We start from the raw sequence: 20679 nt of genomic DNA, 5'->3' as shown, positions 1-20679 counted from the left end.
GGTTCCCCTTGGTCAAGATCGCCACAAAGGGCTTGCAGTTTGAGGTGGGCTCTTCCTCCGGCAGAAGGGCCAGGCCAACAGCTTACCAAGTGCTCTCCGCGAGGGGGAAATTGAAATTTAAAACTCTCCTGCCCACCTCTGGCCAGAAAAGTAATGAGAAGGGTCCTGCCAGACCCCTGTTTTGGATGTTTTCAACGTGAAGGGGGGCTGAGAGAGAGTCAGAGAGAGTTGATGTAGTGATTGGTCAGAGCCTCCTGCTTCAGGACTGGAAGGCAGGGGGTCATTCAGAGTGGCTCTGCTCATATTTCCTGTTCCTTAATATTTAAAGGTGATTGGGAAATTGTATCTTTCAGTCACTGGATTCTTGGTCTGAGATCATCATGATCTACTATTGAAACAAAAAAGGCATTAGTAGAAAATATACTATCTCTAGGACATCACCACCTTGAAAGATCCAGGTTGTTGTTGTTGTTGTTATTATTATTATTATTATTATTATACCAAACACTCATCAGAAGATTCTTCATCTTTTCTCGATATTATTGAGAAGCCTTGCACTTGGCAATGGTAACATAGATATTTTCATTTGGCATGGCGCTTCAGCCTCTCCACAAACCACAGAGCAGAGGGCTCAGTCACAATATTTACCACAGTGGCCTTTTAGAGCATTTTAACTCAGTTCTAATTTTTCCATCAGCATTTATCTGACTAAGAAAGCTCTTGGAAGTAATTTAAGTCCAATGTTAAGAGAATCCCTATGTTGTAACTTTGAAAAAGAGCCATAAAGACTGTATCATAGAAGCAACGAATAATATTTAAATTAGTCCCGTCAAAGATCCTGAGACCAGGAGCTGGCCTAAGTCTGGTTAACTGGCATTCACCTGTTTCAGACCTGAACCTTAACTTCAGCAGAGTGTAGCTCTGAAATATCAGCTGGCAATTACTACGATGAGTTGTATTCATGCAGGCTACAGGATAGTCATCATCCTTTCTCTTAATTCTCACATTTAAGGAATCTGTTAGGTCTGTCAGTGATGTAGATATTCTGACGGCAGAAGACAAACATCCTAACATCCTTTTGGGTGCCATCTCATGAGGGTTAGGGTATTATCAATAAAACCTCCAGGTGACAGGCATCCTCCTGTAATTGTTCTTGTCCATTCTAGGAGACCAGCCTAAATGCATGCACTATTTCTAGAACTTTTGTGTTGTACTGACTAGACATTTGCATAATACTCAGGAACAATACTTAGGAAAGGTGCCAATTTCTATTGTAGAATGATCAGGGCAACCCTATATTGGTAGATACCATGTGTACATAACTGGCCTGTAGAGAAAAATTCTATTTCAACAATCTTTCTATTTGGACAACTGTCCACATAAGTAGTCTTAATTTCTAAGGGCAGCATGATTGTCTGGTTTAGGTTTCTTGTATGGTGTCTATTCCTCAAATAGAATCCCAGACATCCTGTTTGCCATAGGATCAACATATAGCTGACTACTACAGTCAGTAGGATTAATCTAGTTTCATGGGTGGGCTTTCCAGTCCACACTACAATGTACATTAAAAATGGATCTGAGGGCTTGGGTGGTGGCTCGGTGGTGGAGCGCTCGCCTAGCACATGCGAGGCCCTGGGTTTGATCCTCAGCACCACATGAGAACATAAACAAAATAAAAGGATTGTTTCCATCTACAAGTAAAAAACAAATTGAAAAAATAGATCTGAGAATGGGTCCATAGAAGTTTCTTCATAATTTTTACTTACTTGACAAGTTCATGAAGCTGCATGGTTGGAAACTCTGCAGTTGGAAGATTTACCTTCCTGTGTCAGTTTTTTCAGTCATTTTCATGATGACGGTTTAAATTCTATCTTTTAAACCTGATTTAATTTACTTAATCATGTTCAGCAGCAATGAACATGATTCAGTAAATTCAACAGCAGTCTCAATTTTTTTTTTTTTGGTGGTGCTGAGATTGAACCCAGGGCCTTGTACATGTGAGCAAAGCACCCTAACAACTGAGTTATATTCCCTAGATTCTCAATATTACAATTAAGAAAAAAATTAAATATTTTGTAAGAACTAGTGTGTGCCTCTAGGGTCCTGTGTTCCCCCTTTTCTTTATTTAATAAAATTGAGTAAAGACTTGGCATAAGCCATAGTATCATCAATTTAAGTTATAGTTAGTAGTACAAGTATTTTAATGATAAGATTTACCTTGTATTGATTATTGTAATTTCCCAATATATATACTAGTTGATCCTTCTTAACAATTTAAAAGGAATCCTCAATCTCTTTCTGAGAGAAGGTCTCAACATATCTTTGTGTCTCAGAATATTATCCTTTAAATAGGTGTCTTTCGATGGTCTTTTAAAAAATGTCATTAAGCATTATATAAATCCTACCAAATTTTGTGGATAATAGGTCCAATCAGAGAACTTCTATCATGTCTGTGAATTTTCTACAAGGTTTGCAACTTTTATTGCTCAAAACTAACGTACAACTTTAATTTGGAGAACCTCAGTCCTAATAAAATTCCCAGATCTCAAAATGATTCAACAAACAAAATATTCAAGAATGGACAGTCTTTGAATCAATCAAATTTAGTCTCCAAGGAGAATTTTAAAAATTGGAATCGAATTCAGCAGTTTAATGTGTTTAGTGTTTAATGAAGGATGTGAATTTATTCACCCAAATTAATCCTTGCCTTAAACAATAAGAATCATTAGGCAATAAAGACTTTGCTTAAAGGAATTAAACTTAACATTTTAATAGATCTTTATCATGTCAAAATATGAACAAATATATTAGCTCAGTGTCAGCATAGAGAGTAAAATCAGGAAAATAGCCTGAAATATCTTTGAATTAATCAGTTAAAACTTTTAGTCAGTCCAGAACATATAAATCTCTTTTTTTTCACATTTTTATATTCTCTAATTAATAATATAAAAATATTTCTACTTAGGTAAATATTTTTATCATAAAAATCTAGAATATAAAGATCTTGGTTTACCCAAAGATGATTCTTTCTTCTTAGGACCTCCAATGTGTGCTTCTCCTCTGTTGAAATTCCTTTTAGAATTTTTCCTGGTTACACTTTGAAATAATTTCTGACAATAATTTCTGAAAAATAATTATCTTTGTACCTTGATAAAAAGAAATATCAATGAGGGCTGTGGTTGAGGCTCAGTGGTAGCATGCTTGCCTGGCGTGCATGAGGCACTGGGTTTGATTCTTGGCACTGCATACAAATAAATAAAAAATGTAAAGGCCATTCAACAACTTAAAAAATATATTTTTTTTAAAAAAGAAAAGAGATATCAATGAAAATATAGTTAAAGTCCTTGGATATTTCTGTAGATAAGGACATAACCTATAATTAATACAGTATATAATTGATTAACTTTATGTAACCACGTGGTTCTTAAGATATTTTTGGATCCATTTCATTATGTTTTTAACTAGGATTACACGCCTGCATGTGACGTCATGTGATGTAGCTGATAATCCTTGTGTATACATTTATTTATTTCTTGTAATTTATATAGTCAGGAACAAGAAGAGGATTTTGGGGGTCATCCCAGGCACATGGATGGCTTTGTTTCTGCGATAAGCAAATGCTTCCCCTGAGTTACACCATCTAATCCTGTAGGAGGTTCAGAAAATACACACACACACACACACACACACACACACACACACACACACACATACACACACATAGGCTGAACCCTTTTATTGAGGAGAAGCCATTCAAATGAGGCCAGGGGTCAGGTTTCAGGGGGCTGAGTCTAGCTTCCTGCTGTCTTTTCCACAAGAGGCTTGGTTTCAGCTTTGGAGTTGTTCTGTATCCTCACTTGCAGTGAAAGCATAAATGAGAGTCAGACCCCATCATTCCTCCTCCAATTGAAAATCCTGCAAGAGAAGAGTGAAGTGTGTGGAAAGGGCGCCCTCTGCCAGGCTCTTGCAGGAACACACGGCTGCAGAGTTCTTAGGGTCCCTGTTAGCCTCAGATTGTGTCACCTGAGCAGCAAGTGGAGACCTACTCTAAGATCCCCCAGATTTCAGAGATGGGGGTATTTGCACAGAGCATATCAATAACCTTTGGAAAACATTCATTAGTAAAATAACGTTATATTGATGTATGCATAGATTTTGGAATGCTTCAATCTAGAAACTGTTTTCACATTTTTTATGGTGTTTGAAGAGAAAATTCTTGATGAGATACTCTTTATCAAATTTTCTGTTGTTGCTGGTGTAGTGGTTCATGCCTATCATTCCAGCAGCTCAGGAGGCTGGCTCAGGAGGATTGCGAGTTTCAAACCAGCCTTGGCAACTTAGTGAGGCCTCAAGCAACTCAGTGAGACCCTGTCTCTAAATAAAATATAAAGAAGAGCTGGGCATGTGGATCAGTGGTTAAGTGCCCATAGGTTAAATCCTCCATACCAATAAAATAAAATAAAAAATAAAAAAGTTTTAAAAGTGGTTTCTGATAGTACCTTCAGTCTAATTCTAAGACACCTTTCCTCTCTCAAGCTCACCAAAATTCCCTCTTGTTTTTCGCCCTGATAATTCGAGTAATTTCTGTATTTGCATTTCTGTGTTTTCCATGACACTAGAGTATATTTGGATACATTATACATGTATGGAGTGTAACTTATTCTGATTAGGATCCCAGTCTTTTAGTTGTACATGATGTGGAGTTACACTGGTCTGTAGTTATATATGAACATAAAAAATGTGTCCCATTTAGTTTACTCTCTTTCCTACACCATCCCCCTCCCTTCCCATAATTTCCATTTATCTAATCCAATAGCCTTTTATTTTTTCCCTCCTCAACCTCCAAGTGTGTGTGTGTGTGTGTGCGTGTGTGTGTGTGTGTGTGTGTGTGACATTTCTTTATCCATTCATCTGTTGAAGGACAACTAGGCTGATTGCATAGTTGAGCTATTGTGAATTGAGTTGCTATAAACATTTTTGTGGCTGAGTCACTGTAGTGTGCTGATCTCTAAGTCTTTTGGATATAAATCGAGAAGTGGCATAGCTGGGTCAAATAGTGGTTCCATTTCAAGTTTTCTAAGGAATCTCCATATTGCTTTCCAGAGTGATTGTACCAATCTGCAGTCCCACCAACAATGGGTGAGTGAACCTTTTCCCCACCTACTCGCCAATATTTAATGATACTTGTATTCCTGAGAATTGCCCTCCTGACTGGAGTGAGAGGGAATAGTTTTAACTTGCATTTCTCTAATTGCTAGAGATATTGAACTTTTTTTTCATATATTTGTTAACCATAGATGACTGTATGTTTAGTGTGTGACTGGTGCTGGGGGCTCCAGCTTCCTCATTCTGCAGGACAACTTTTGAATCTTCTAGAATCATGTTAGAAACACTTCTATCCTATTTGAAGTTCTTAGTCCATTTACTATAATAAATTGTTCACAGTTGTGTGCATGATTCCATCTTCAAATACTCCCATGGGTTTTTAAGAATCAAATCTCAGGCTAGAACTTTGTGGTTTGTTCACTGTAGTGTTTCAGTAACAACTGATGTCACTGTGCTGAACCACAGAGTTTTGTCATGTATTTAAAAGAGTGAATCATAGTTTTGGTTTTCTTCACAAATTGATGTTGGTTTTATGGAACTTGTCAATTTCTCTTCAAGTTTGGAGAATACACTGAATCCTTATGTCAATTTGGGGGTGTACTGTTTTCTTTTACTTTTTGGGAAATTTAAAAAATATATTTATAAAAATGTATTTGACTTTTACAAAACAATTATAGAATTGACAAAGATTTAACAAAATTCACGCACAATTGAAGTTTATTACAATAATCTTCCCTAGGCGTGTTAGGCTCGAATTCAGGACCCTCAAAAGACCACCAGAGACCAAGGTCTATGTAAGCAGCAAAGAGGTGTTTATTGGGAGCTAATTTGGTCCTTCGTGTGCATCCAGCAACTGGTGATGCTGAGAGGCCCCTAGCCCAGTGTTTGCAGCAGTTTTATACACTATTTGGGGAAGGCAGGGACTTCACATACATCATAGAATCTCTTGGCAAATCATCACACACAGCAGGAAAATCATAAAACAACCCTAAAACATGATTAGCAAATTCACTGGTGGGAACAAGTTGGGTAGCGGTGATTGATTAGTACAGAGGGGAATTCATTTGAACTGGTTGGTTTAGGCCATGAGGGTTGTAGGTGCTGAACTACATGGTTTTCCAACATGTTATCAACCACCATAAACTATAGGGAGGTTCATCTGGCATCCCAGGTATTTTCCCTGTCTCATGCTGATTGGTGGCTGCTAGGGGGTTGCTATGGGTCCCCACCTAGAGTAACTCAGAGACACCTGGCACAGCGGATATCTCCTGTTATTTTCAGACAAACAACTCAGCAGGGTGCATTTATGCCTAGGAGTGCTCTGTGGGTGTTTTCAAGGACAAGGGTCATGTCCCTTCCTTGAACAGGCTTTGCTCTGAGGTACAGCCTGGTTTTTCAGACTCAATGGCATTTTAGTCATAAAGGTTGGAGGATCTCTGATCTCTGTGCCCTTCAACAGATGAATGGATAAAGAAATTTTGGTATATATACAGAATGGAATACTATGCAGCCTAAAAGAAGAACGAGATGATGGCATTTACCAGCAAATAGATGGAAATGGAGAATATTATGCTACGGAAAATAAGCCAGTCCCAAGAAATCAGAGGCCAGATGTCTTCTCAGATATGCAGATCTAACTCACAATAAGGGTGAGGTTCTTGGGAAGAATAGAGGAATTTTGGATTAGACAGAGGGAAGTGAACAAAGGGGAGGGGCTATGGGGGTAGATTGAAAGTAAAATAAATAAGACGTCATTACCCTTTGTACATATATGATTTCATGACCAGTGTAACTCTACATCATGTGCAACCAGAAGAATGAGGAGGTATAATACCCCTATGTAGCATGTGACCAAATGCATTCCGCTGTCCTGTGTAACTAATTTGAATCCATAAAAAATCTTTTCAAAAGTTCATTGTACATTTTTGTATAAAAACAGTATCTAGTACTTGGGAAATAATCCCCAAGTATTTAAATGAAATCATGAAGATTCATAGAAGGTCATTTAGCAAGCAGAAAGCAGTTAAGATTATAATGGGAGTCTTGAATCAATCATCACTCAGAGCAAATTTAATGTAGAAAACAATAATAACAGAAAGAAAATAATTCAGAATCCAAGTAGGAAATAGGAATCACATCCTTAATGTGAACTTGGACTCTGGGAGTTCAGCTGTCTGTCAAAGCACTGCGTCTCTCTGCCCAGCCACAGGGTGCATTTCTGAATGGGCTGCAAACTCTTCCTATTTTCTGAGTTTCCTGCCCCAGGATTTCTGCTGAATGCTGTGACTAACATTTAACCACTTGTCCTCAAACTCCACTTCATATCTATTTCTGAAGAAAACAATTCTCCTTCCACATGAAGAATGATATAAACATTTAAATGGCTTAAATATGTTTAATTACCCCCACCCTCAAATCTCACTGCCTTGCTAACCCGTGTTTAATGAACAAGTCACTTTCTGGGTTTTTTTTTAAACTTCTTGACTCTTTTTCAAGCACATGTACCTCTTCCTTGCTCCTCTTCATCCTCACATTGTAGGAAACTCCGTGGAGACTTGGGACAGTCTCCCTTCACCTGTGGGCTGAGGCCAATGATTTGCTTCTATTCATGAGGGTGTCTCTGGGGCCTGGACCAAGGAGGCCTCATCCTTGAAACAAAACAGCTATTGGCCCAGGTTGAGGAGTGAGGTTCAGCAAGATATTGAAACGTTTTCAAGACATGTCAAGGGGCGATATGGTGCACAGAGAAACAAACATACTCACTGAGATTGTCTCAGTATTACTCTGTTCCTATTTTTTTTTAAATTTTTTTAGGTGTAGTTGGACACAATACCTTTATTTAATTTTTATTTATTTTTATGTGGTGCTGAAGGAGTGCAGGTTGCAAGTTCTGAGCAGCCTTCAAAAGGAATCTTCTGCCCTTAGGAGGGCCTTTATTTTTATATCATTTTTGTAGATATCTTTCCAGGTAGTTAATAGTCTCAAAGCCCCAAACTTATTTGATGTCCATACTTTTCAAGAGTCACAATCTTTTCTGAAATATTGATTATCTAAGATATATTGAGGACATGGTTTAGAATATTTTCCTCTAACCTTTGACAATCAGGATTAATTATTTACATTTTCACCTTAATCACTAGGTGCACACTGTTGTGGGGCAGGTCACTCAGAAAACACACCAATTCCCAGTTCTGTCCAAATGAACAAAATTTAGCTGGGCAGCCAGGGACAGCTCCCTGCAGGACCTATAACTGTCTCTGCAAGGAACAGACCCAAGCCTGAGCATGGAAGAAGCATTTCTTACATGATATGAAGTCTCGAGGTAAAATGGAGTCTGTTTGGTCATTGCCCATATAACCTGGCTCATAACACTATACTACTCAACTACATGTCTCCTGGTCTATTATTAACTTTTAACTTTAAATCATATGTATAATTACTTCATTAACCTTTAACTTTAAAGCACACCTATAATCATTAGTAAGCTTTCTTACTTTTAATCTAAAGTCCCAGTAAAACACACTTCAAATAGTGAAACACACTTAAAATAGTGAAAGCCTATTATTCCGAAGTGACTCTAAAATGTATCTATATTAATTTTACATTATTCTATTTTTAATTTCCAAAGTAATTTTCTTTTTTATGTATGACCTATTTAACTGTTTTCTTAAAGTTTCCTAGATCCGTGGTCAAAGCCCACCAAATCTCATGTCTTCTTAATCTTTTAACTAAAGGGCAGGTTCTGCACCTCAACCCATTTGCCATTGATATTAACTCTGTGTTTTCCACTTTCATCATGAATTCCTGTGTGAGGCAGAGGAGGGGTGTTAATTGGGAGGAATGTATTTTTATTAGCCTCTTGTCCTCGAGGGGAATACTATAATCTTCCTTTAATTAAGCCAGTTACATAGTGTGGTCCTTGTTGGCACAGCGATTTTTTTTTTTTTTTGTAACTAGCCTATTGTAGAGGTTGTGGCTTTGGAAGGGAGGGGGACATTAGTGGACATTGTTAACCCTGGGATAAACATTTCTTGTGGATTAGGCTTTTCTCGGGAACTTTGATTGGTCATCTTTCCCCTGTGAGTTTCTTAAGGAATAACACTATTGTTTGTCTCATGAGAGATATTGAAACACACCTTGGGGCCTGGCTCAATTGTGTCCTTGGTCTCATTCTGGGAATTTTCCTCATTATTGATTGACGGATGCCCTGTTCTCCATATCAGGAGGATCATAAACAAAACACTTAACATTCCCCATGGTTTCGGTTTCCAGATGGTGTGGCCCTGCCACAGCATCCCCCACACTGTGACCCTGTCAGACAGCGGATGACAGGAACTCCTTCACCAACTCCTGATTGTGAAAAACCCCAGTAAAAAAAAGAGAAATAAAAAAAAAAGAACTGGGAAGTCACTTCAGCAGAACCCAACATGCCTGCTCTGTACTGAACAGGTGATTGAGAGCTGCCTAGGCGGGGAAGCCCTTTACCTGGGTCTTGAAGAGTGGCAGCTGCACTAACTGCAATTAAGCATTAAGCATTAAGAGCTCCGTAGGCCCAGGGATGCTCCTGAGTTGCTTAAAAGTTGGGAACCAGAAGAGCTAAAGGGGGAAGGACAGGATGGAGCAGCCAAGGACACATTAATCAAAAACCTTGTAGCTCCCAGTAGAAAGGGGCGATTCTGGGGACAAGCTATCTTAACAGCAGATTGGCTCAAGGGCAGGTTCTGGATAAGGGTGGAGGAAGGGCACTGAAGGAATTGACATTTCAATCCCTCAGGGAAGTCTCCAACTTGCCAGACTCATCAAAATTGGCCTCACCCCTTTTCACTGTCTATACTGACTTGTTTAATTCTGGCTTCACCCCAGGCCCTGCGTGCACAAAGGAGCAAGAGTCCAGCCCCCTAGAGATTCCAAATGCGGAACCTGGTGGAGCTGAATTCCCACCAATTCTATGAGGGGGGGTGGGGCTGTTCCAAGACCCTTGGAAGGAATAAAAAAAAAAAAGGAGGTGTTCCCTAAGCTGCCCTGGCTGCCTTGGGAGTCATCCTACTTGTGCCCCATCCAGAATAAGCAGCTGCAGAAGCCCCAGCTTCACAAGGAGGTGGGGACCCTGGAGAACCTGTTTCCAGGCGCCACTCCCCAGGCCCAGAGTTGGGAGGTTAATCGGATGAAGTGAACCACCAGGGTCCAGGAGCGCGCCCAGCAGCCCCGTGGGTGGAGACACCAGCCCAGGCAGGATTGCGCCCAGATCTGGGGTCAAGGTCCTTCCTCGGTGCCAGCGCACAGCCACGGGATCCATGCAGAGGTGCAGCTCGCAGGTCCAGGGGACGTGCCTAGGCCACCGCCAGGTACTTGGGACCCGGGGACTGAGCCACTCCGGCCTGGGGAGGGGACGAGCACAAGACCCTGGGAAGGAAGCCAAGGCATTCAGAAATGGCGAGTCACCAAAACCCAGCCCCAGACGCATTCTCTTCGTGGCCCAGAAAGCAGCGCTGGGGTGGGGCGCACAAGGAGGTGGGGGGCGGAGCAGGAGGAGGGGGCGCAGGCCAAGCAGGAGGCGGGGCCGGGTTGAACCCCTGGAAACTGCGCCTGCGACTAAGGCGGGGCTGCTCCCGGGTCGTAGGGGGTGACACATCTCCCCATGCTGAGACCCTTGGGCCTAGGAACCTCTCCAAGACCCGCTCCCTGCCCCCTCATGACCTGTGTCCCCCACACCAGGTCGGCACAATTGCGCTGAGGTGTCCCCCCACTAAGACCTGCTCTGACCCCTCCCATTCGGAGCCAGGACCCCTCCCCAGGGCCAAGTCCCACAATCTCTATAAGGCATGTCCCCTGCCCCACCCTGACACGGCTGTGACACCCTCCACATACACATTTTTTAAGACAGGCAGCCCGATGCCCGTGTCCCCCCAATAAATTCGTAGTCTTCCGTGTCCCGTCCTGGTCCCCACCCCCAGCCATGGCCTATCACTCTAAGACAAAATCTTGTCCCTCACACAACACGGTCTTGACCCTGGCTGAGACTCCTGTCCAGTCCCCTCCCCATATGGCCGTCTGGCCCTATCACTCCCTGTATTCCACCTGGTCCCGACTTGGAGCTCGGCTTGAGTCCCCCCCCACACACACACACCCCGCGCCCCCTCCCTGATGCTGCTGGGGAGTCCCCAGGAACAGTCTAAGCCACTGCTGTCCCGCTCCAGGGCCTCTCTCCTCTCCCCCCAGCACTGACGGTGCCTCCAACACTAGGGCCGCCACTAGACCCCTGCGCTGCCCCTTCCCCTCCTAAGTCACTCCCCACTTCGCTCCTGGGACAAGTGTCCACCCTGAGGCAGCTGCGCTGTGCCCAACACTAAGGCCCGCCCCCAGCATGTCCAGTCCCCCCATCCTAGGGCACACCCCTTGCGCCACCCCACTTTAAGGCCTAGTCTTCCCCTAGACAGGCCCTGGTGGGCTCCTGGGCACGTCCACTCCCAGCCTCAGCTGTGTGTTGCCCGCTCAAACTGAGGCACGCCCCTTGCTCCACCCTCAGCGTATCCCCTCTAGGACACGCCCCTTGCTCCGCCCCCTGCAGTCCATTGGGCACTTTAGAACACGCCCTTGCACCGCCCTCCACCCTGTGTCCCCCTAGGAAGGCCCCATCCAGCTCCTGGGCGCGTACCCCTCGCAGCCTCAGCTCCGGGGTGCCCAACACTCAGTCCCGTCCCTGGCCCACCCCCAGCATGCCTACACCCCCACTCTAGGACACGCCCCGCCCTGCTCTTGGCCCGCAAGTCCCCCATCCCGCCCCAGCGCAACTGTGCAGGGCCTTATGACCCTCCCCCACCGCCGCTAAAAACCGCAGGGTGCGGACCCTTGACTTTCCCTCATCCGCGCCCCCCGCCACAGCTGCCCCCCTCCCCCAGCGCTAGGACACGCCAGTCCTGCCCTGGGTCTTCCAGTCTGCCCACTGCGCCCTTGCACGGCAGGATCCTCCTGCAGTGGGACCAGCCTCTAGTCCCCCAGCCCCAGGGCGCACAAGGTCTATGGCAGCTCCCTCCCCTTTCCTCTGGCTACCCTCCCCCCACATTGTGACGTCACAGTGACTCCGCCCCACCTGCTCTCCCGCGTTGCCCCACCCCCAACGTGTCCTGGATAGCTGAGTCCCTCTGGGTCCTGGGGCAGGTGGAGCCCAGGACCCATCAGTGAAGCTCCTAGTAGTCGCTGGGGCGGTGGGGCGCCTGGCCCCCTGTTCAGAGGCTCAGGGACTCTCTTCTCTGCCGGCTGCACTGCGTCTCTGGGGTTGCTTTGAATCCCCCATCTGTGGTTTAAAATCCTAGTGTCCCTGTGAGTCTGGTCCTGCTAGTGCCCTGCCTGGATTATAAACTATATGTTATGACAGGCACCTATATATACTGGAAAAGTATAGTCTATTTAGGGTTAGGTACTAGCTGAACTTTCAACATCCTCTGAGATTTTTGGAATGTGTCCCCAGAGGATAAAGAGGGGACCTCCGCTGTTTGCATGGAGTTAAATTGGAGGGGACTTTCTTATTAGGAGGGCTCAGTGTCTGATTGCTTGCTGAGAATCTCCAGTTTGGGTGCACGGGGGAAATGGGCCTCTCTCAGCTTTGGTCTTGATTGGCCATTAGCAGTAGGGACTCCACCCTGGTTTTCTTTGGGCTGCTGGATTCCTTGCAAAACCAGAGGCTTCCCACAACTGGATAATTCTCTTGGAGCGCAGTTGGCATCATAGGAGTTCGGTTCAATTCCTCATCAGACCCCTGACATCTACATATGCATGGTGTAACTTTGCATGCCAAATTCTGTACATTTATTTCCTCTGCAGGGACTCCACCCTGCTTCTCCTCCTTGTATGTTGGCTTCTGCAGACCTGTGAGCAGAAATCACCGAAAGCCTTCAAGCCAAACATCCTGCTGATCTTGGCAGATGCTCTGGGCATCAGGGAAGTTGGTTGCTATGGGAACCTTACACTGAGGTAGAGTGCTGTTTGGGTGGTGGGGTGCTGTCTTGTGTGCAGTTTCGTGGAATAATTCACTTAAAATCGTCCAGTGCAAATGAAATTTCTTAGTGCTGCAGAACTCAGCACCAAAAATGATTATTTTCCAACAGTAAAAATAGGGTCTTAGCCCTCTCAAACGACTTGAGGCTCTGCTTGGTATGTAAGGGTTTCTGGGGCTGCTGTAATAAATAACCTAAAACACAGAGACTTAAATGTAATCCAGGCACCACCACCCCTCACCCAGCCCTGAAGGGCGAAGGATGAGACCAGAGTCCCAGGATGAGCTCCCTCCATGGACTCCAGGGAGGCTCCTCCTGCCTCTCCAGCTCCTGGGGCTCCAGGTGGCCCCTGGCGAACAATATAGTGGCCCCTCAAAAGCTTAAGATTGAATCACAATATGACCCAGAAATGCCACCACTGGGTTCAGACCCAAAAGATTTGAAAGATGTGAGTCCAAAAGATACTCGCATATCCTGTGTTCACAGAAACCCAGATCCCTAGTATGTCTGGAGACTAGGGAAAAACGCATGTCTTAGTGGGGTGTGGGGGAGCCAGGGCCAAAATGGTGGCCAGGAGAAGGTCTGAATGGGGGTCTTTGGAGGCCAGAGGATCTTAGAGACTGTGGGGTATTTTCTTATTTTGGCTAAACTGGATAGAGGGTTACACACAGGCTTATAAAATTGTACTCAGTTCTGAGTCCTTTATTCTCAGGCTAGCAAATCACTAGAATTTTACCCCAAATCCATCAGCCTGAATCTTAGTTATCTATTTATGAACAAGCCATTCCTCCACCCACCCATCTGTCCATGTTTTCATCCAGGCATCATCCATTTGTCTATCTTCCCATCCAACTATGGTGGATGGATAGATGGATGGGTGGGTGGATAGATGGATGGATAGATGGGTGGATGGTGGGTGGGTGGGTGGATGGATAGATGGGTAGATGGATAGATGATTGCCTGGATGGATGAATGGATGGATGGATAGATGGATGGAAGGATGGATGGATGGTTGCCTAGATGGATGGATGGATAGATGGATGGATGGATGGATGGAAGGATGGATAGATGATTGCCTGGATGGATGGATGGATGGATAGATGGGTGGATGGATAGATGGATGGATGGATGCGTAGACGGTTGCCTGGATGGATGGATGGATGGATGGATGGATGGATGGATAGATAGTTGCCTGGATGTATGGATGGATGGATAGATGGTTGCCTGGATGTATGGATAGATAGATGGGTGGATGGTGGGTGGATGGGTGGATGGATAGATAGATAGATGGGTGGATGGTGGGTGGATGGGTGGATGGATAGATAGATAGATAGATGGGTGGATGGATGGACAGATCAGTGGATGAGTGGATGGATGGATGAGTGGGTGGGTGGGTGGGTGGATGGATAGATGGGTGCCTGGATGGATGGATGGATGGACGGGTGGCTTGGTGGGTGGATGGGTGGGCAGATGGGTGGTTGGATGGGCAAATTGGTAGAAGGGTGGATGGGTGAATGGATTGATGGGTAGGTGGATGGATGGGTGGGTGGGTGGATTTGCAAATGGGTGAATGGATGAATGGATGTATGTATAGATGGATGGTTGAATGGTGGATGAATGAGTGGGAGGGTGAGTAGATGGATGGATGGAAGGACTGGCAATGTTCTTTAGCCTCAGTCCTAGTGGTACACTGGCTCAGATCACTCTGTGTGATGGGCCCATCCTGTGCATTGTAGGATGTTGACCAACATTTCTGGTCTCCACCTGCTGCTCACCAATAGCACCACATCTCAAAGTGGGACACCTCCAGTGTCTCTGCACTTTTCCAGTTGTCCTCAGAGGAGCAAAACTTTTCTTATGGGAGGTCACTGAGTAGTCAGCTTTAGGTGCATGAAGAACAAGGTCTGAGCTTTTATAGCTTAGCTCCCACCAGATGCAGCCTCCTCCAAGGGAGAAGGGAATAGAGTAGCACCTGTCATCTGACAGTCCGTGGGGAATTCCTTGAGCTCTAGGGGCTGGGTCACTGCCTTTGGGATTCGCATCTATAGTGAGATTTTCAATCTATTTTTGCACATCTGACTGCAAAAGCTCTTAGGTGAAGTTTTTCATCTTCTCTTTGAATTTTTCACCTGAGAAACCTGGTAGGAAACTCAGGGTGCACCCTTCGTGGATGCTGATGGGATATTTAAAGCATACAAGCCCCCTGGGTTGCATACCACCCCTCCCCCCAAAAAAATAAGAAAAAGCCCAAAACTTTGCCTTTGTGTGTGAGATCAGTCATCTCTTCCTTTAAATGTAATTTTGTTGGGGTCCATCTTCCTCTAAGAAGCCCTGCGATGTAACCACAGAGTTATTATGACAAGGGGTCCCCCATAACCCACCCTAAGAGGAGAATGTCACCACACAGATGTGCATTTCGTACCCCGAACCTACCTAAGGTCCTGGCTGAGCCCAGACTGCCTGGGCTCAGAACCCATGTCATTCCCCAGCTGGACAAAAGCGTCTCTCACAGCCCGTTTTTATAATCACTGTGCAACATCTGTCATTCATGACTCCCAGAAAGCGAAACAGGCAAGGTGTCTCTGTGCCAGCCCTCCAAGCCAGAGCCAAAATTCAAAATCTGGGGTGCCTTTTGTGGCTTTGGCATCAGTTGAGGTGGGGGGGAGGGCTGTAGGAGGAACCGCCCAGGGTGAGCCTCATCTGTCCTTTGCAAACTCAGAGAAGTGGGCGCACTAAGACAGGTGCCACGCAGCCCCGGGAAGTTCCATGTAGGCCTCGTCTGAGGCCCAGAGAATTCCCAGCCCTTTCCCAAGGGACATTCATCTGATTTTCTCAGGACCCCCAATATCGACCGGCTGGTGGAGGAGGGCATGAGACTCACTCAGCACCTGGCGGCCTCCCCGCTCTGCACCCCGAGCAGAGCCACTCCAATCAGGTGGGTGTCTCGGGGACCCTGGACAGCAGCTCCCGGCTGCAGCCTGGACCCCATCGCCACTCTAGCTTGGTAGTGATCCCGCAGATACTGGGAAATTGAAAGCTAATGTCCCATCCTGTAACTTTCCTCTAGTGTGTGCTCCGAACAGGACCTCGTATGCCCTCACCCCTCAGGACCCTCAGCCCCCGTGGGTGTTAAAACCCACGCACAATGCCGGGCATGGTGGCACACGCCTGTCATCCCAGCGGTTGGGAGGCTGAGGCAGGAGGATCACGAGTTCAAAGCCAGCCTCAGCCAAAAGGAGGCCCTAAGAAACTCAGTGAGACCCTGTCTCTAAGTAAAATGCAAAATAGGGCTACAGAGGGGGCTCAGAGGTTAGGTACCCCTGGGTTAATCAAATGGGAGTCACAGATAACCACACACCTCTTTCTGAGGTCTAGATCATCCCTAGCTGACCTGGGACACTCAGCACACTGCAGGTTCTGCGGGAATCGTGCTGATACTCAGAGAAAAAAATTGCTCAGGGAAAAAACACCCAACACAAATATCTGTGCACGTCTGGTACAGGAGAAAGGTTCTTTTCCTTCTGATATTTTCCACGTACCAGCTCTTGTCTCATAAAATTGCCAGGTAGGTGCCCTTGGTAGGCTGTGCAGAGGGAGCCTTCTGGGACGGGATGACCACCATCATTGGTGGATGAGAAGCAGAAATACGGTGATTGACAGATGAGATACAATGCTCCATAGATGATGATGGTGATACCATCAATGAAGGAAGATGGATTAATGATGCTCAATTGATAGCAATCCTGTCAATAGATAATAGAGAAACAGGTGATAGCTAATGATGGGTGATAGAGGTATATAGAGGTGACAGATGCATAATGCATATACAGGTGACAGATAAATGATGTGTGGATAGAAAGGGGATAGATGCAACGTAATGGTACCTGGATGATAGGTAATGATAGATAGATAGATAGATAGATAGATGATAGATAGATAGATAGATAGATAGACTGGGTTGGTTCTCATGATAGACAAGGTGTGTCCAACTTATGCAGCTGACATTGGGGCAGATGATGCTCAGTGGTGGGGTCATGCTGTGCACAATAGCACATTCAACAACCTCTCTGATGTGCACCCATTCCCTACCTAGAGCACCACTTCTCATCCTTCCCCAAGTGCTGACAGCCATATTCTTGCCCCCTGGTGCTCAGAATCCCTTTGCTAAGACCTGTTCCTAGCAAAGGGAACATTAACCTTGCTCTGCTGTGGGATCCGCAGAAATGGACAACAATGAGTACCTTGTCCTCTACTGGAATGCAGGCTCAGGCGGGCTTCCTGCCAATGAAACCACTTTTGCAAAAATCCCAAAGGAACAAGGCTATGCCACCAGCCTCGTAAGTATTTGAACACCTGATTCCCCTCCCATCCAAATGTCAAGGGACCAATTTCCTCTGGAGGAAAAAACAAAACAAAACTTTCATCCTTCTCCGCCTCCTGAGTTGGTATCTGGCTCCACTCCGGCCCTCTCGGATGGTTTTCAGTTCAGAAGTTCTCCTCATTGCAGAGGTTTGGGGTACTTGATTTATATTTTGCCTTCTTTCCTTCTATGAACCTGTCTATCTTCTTCAGCCCCAAAGAATCAGAAAGCTCTTCAGAGCCTGGCTCCACCACCTGTAATTCCAGTAGCTTGGGAGGCTGAGGCAGGAGGACCGCAAGTTAGAGGCCCACCTCAGCAGTTTAGCGAGGCCCCAAGTGACTCAGCGAGACTCTGTCTCTAAATAAACAAAAAAGGGTTGGGGATGGGGCTCGGGAGTCGAGTGGCCCTGAGTTCAATTCTTGGTACCAAAAACCAAAAGCAAGTCTTGGTTGAGGTCACTCATAGCCTCTGCTGATTCAGGATCTGCTCTTTTGAAGGTTTCTTTCCCCTGACTGCATCCAAATGGCCTCGGGGTTCTTTGTCCCAGGCAAAAGCGTGCGCCCTTTGTGTGGCTGACCACCCACTTCCACTCGCAGGAAAGTGGCACCAGGGCGTGAGCTGCGCGTCCCGCGGTGACCACTGCCACCACCCGCTGAACCATAGCTCCCACTACTTCTATGGACTGCCCTTCACCCTGATCAACAACTGCGACCCTGACAGGCCCCCAGAGCTGGGGGTCACAGTGGCTGCCCGGTTCAGCCGCTACACCCGAATCCTGGCTCTGGGCATCCTGACACCCATGGCTGCCAAACCCAGTGTCCTCCTCTGGGACCCCAAGACTGCAGTCGGGCGCACAGCCAGCCTCGTCTTCACCACGAGGTTCTACAGCTGTGGGTTCCTGCGACTCTGGAAAACTGTGTGCTAATGCGGAACCACCAGGTCACCGAGAAGCCCATGGATGTGGGGAGCACCATCAGACGGATGCTGCAGGAAGCCACGGCCTACATTCAAAGGTGGAGACCCTCACGATCTGGGGTGGGGGGTAGTTTCTGAGCCATGAGCTACCCTGGGGTCCCATAGCAGCAGGAGCATTGAAAAGGTCCAAACTCACACTTCATTCACAAATGAAAGGAAGCTATCCTTCTTCATGGCTACATAGTAATCCACAGTGTATATGCTGAAGGATTTCTTTATGGAGTCACTTTGCCCATGTCTGTCATCCTAGCAGCTGGGGAGGCTGAGGCAGGAGGATGGCAAGTAGGAGGCTAGCCTCAGCAACTGAGAGAGGCCATAAGAGACTCAGTGAGACTCTGTCTGTATAAAATATCAAAAGGACTGGGGAAGGGACTCAGTGGGGAAGCACCCCTGGGTTCCATCTCTGGTGCTAAAAAAAAAAAAAAAGAAAAGAAAAGAAAAAGGAAAGGTCAAACCTCTTTGTATGAATTGGTTTGGTTTCCACACTTGGATCTCTGCGTTGAGTTACCGGGTTGCACTGGAAAGTATCCAAGTAGTGGTCGTGCATCAGGGACTCTTTCCAAGGCCCAGGGAATGCCTGAAACCCCAGAAAGTACCCAACCATTCATATATAAGTAATAAATAAATATTCATACATATAGTATAATATATAACTATTTTCCTATGCGTACATACCTATGAAGATATTTAATTTATAAATTAGGGAAAGTCAGAAATTAGCAGCACCTAATAATAAAATAATAATGATGGCAATGTTCTGTAACACAGGGTGGGTGGGTGGGGTGTCCCGTCGCTCCCTCTCAAAATATCTTCCTGTAGTATACTGACCATGGATATTGTTTTACTCAGACAAAATTGCCACTGTGAACAAAGGTCCCAAGAAGAACATTTGGAGAAGGAAGAATTTTGGGCTCATGGTTTCCAAGGTTCAGTCTATGGTTGGCCAACTGACTCCATGGTTCTGGCCCAAGGGGAACTGAACAAAATGGCAGAAGGCCCTGGAGGAGGAGAGCAGCTCAAGACAGGGCACCAGGAAGCAGAGAAAGCTCTGCTCACCAGGGACAGGATAGAGACCCGAAAGGCACAGTCCAGGGATCCCCTTCTCCAGCCACACCCCACGTGCTACAGTCACCACCCAGTGAGTTCATCCAAGTGGATTAATCCACTTCTAGGTCACACCTCTCATAATCTAATCATTTTACCTGTGAACTTTCTTGCATGGTCTCACTCATGAGTTTTTGAGGGGACCCCTCACAGTGAAATCCCAGCAGGTGAACCCAGGTCACAGACGCAGCACATTCAAGGTCCACTGTGGACACCATCATCTCCCGTCCATAATTCCAGTGGTTTTCTAATTTCACAAACAAGGAAAGGCCCTTTCTCCTCTTTGTGTCCCAGCTGCACGTCCACACTTTTCTGGTGACCTTGAAAGCCTTCCTCAGGAGAAGATGCCATGGTTTATACAGAGACAACGTAGAGGGGATGGAGTGGTTTGTAGGTAAGTCAAGATCAAGAAAGGGTGAGAGTACACCCAACTCGTGTCACTTGTTTGTTCATTTCTTCCCAGTGATAGTCTAATTTTGCACAAAACCAATCATTTTGTTAGGAGTCAGTTTTGTGAGAAGCTGTCATTCAGCGTCACCCTTAGTGGTTACAGGAAGATGAGAGAAAACGTTAGCTTCAGCATCGTGGAGGAAAAGGGCTCTGCTTTCGGGGCTTGGGGACACGCTAGAGAGAAGAAAGAACTTGCAGACTCTTTCATCTGCGAGGGTTTCCTGGAGACATGGAAGCCCTCACAGGTCAGGTGACATGTCCTTGCACGAATATCCTGACATCTGAACTACGTGAGAGGCACATGTTCCCAAGGAGGACAGCAGCTCACGTCCCTCGTGAATTGGCCTCTGTGCCTTCAGAGGTAGGAAGGACCGCTGGTCTCCACGGTGCAGGGAGATACTGCTGGGTTTGCAGGTGTCCCGTGCTCTTCTGATCATGGCCATCATAAACTTTGCTGCTATTGGTTGTGGTTCCTTCCATGTGGGCTAGAATCTGTCATGGCTTTTCCCCACCCCGGCCACCCTCTCACCCTTTTATTAGGGCACTAGACCCCACCGGCACTGCACATCAAAACCATGCCTGCTGACGACGTCCTGGATATTTCTTTGCAAGTCTCTCCTGATTTTCGAGGTGACGCAGTGCTAAAAAGACCTGGGCATGACAGTCTCAGAACCGTGATCACACATATCC

General features: G+C 45.8%; 1 protein-coding gene and 1 pseudogene across 1 annotated transcript in view; one reads left to right on the top strand and one right to left on the bottom strand.

The window, feature by feature from the left end:
• The window catches only part of LOC144371268 (uncharacterized), a 34393-nt gene extending 23991 nt beyond the window's left edge, over nt 1-10402 (bottom strand). The window contains 1 exon segment of the mRNA XM_078033675.1: nt 10154-10402. Coding sequence (XP_077889801.1) covers nt 10154-10402 — 249 coding nt within the window.
• A 134-nt stretch (nt 10403-10536) lies between these two features.
• LOC144371267 (arylsulfatase D-like) lies at nt 10537-20063 on the top strand (annotated as a pseudogene).
• Nucleotides 20064-20679: the final 616 nt, after the last annotated feature.

The sequence above is a fragment of the Ictidomys tridecemlineatus genome, chromosome 16 (genome assembly GCF_052094955.1).
Source record: "Ictidomys tridecemlineatus isolate mIctTri1 chromosome 16, mIctTri1.hap1, whole genome shotgun sequence".
NCBI lineage: Eukaryota > Metazoa > Chordata > Mammalia > Rodentia > Sciuridae > Ictidomys > Ictidomys tridecemlineatus.
This window is presented reverse-complemented; position numbering and strand designations above follow the sequence as displayed.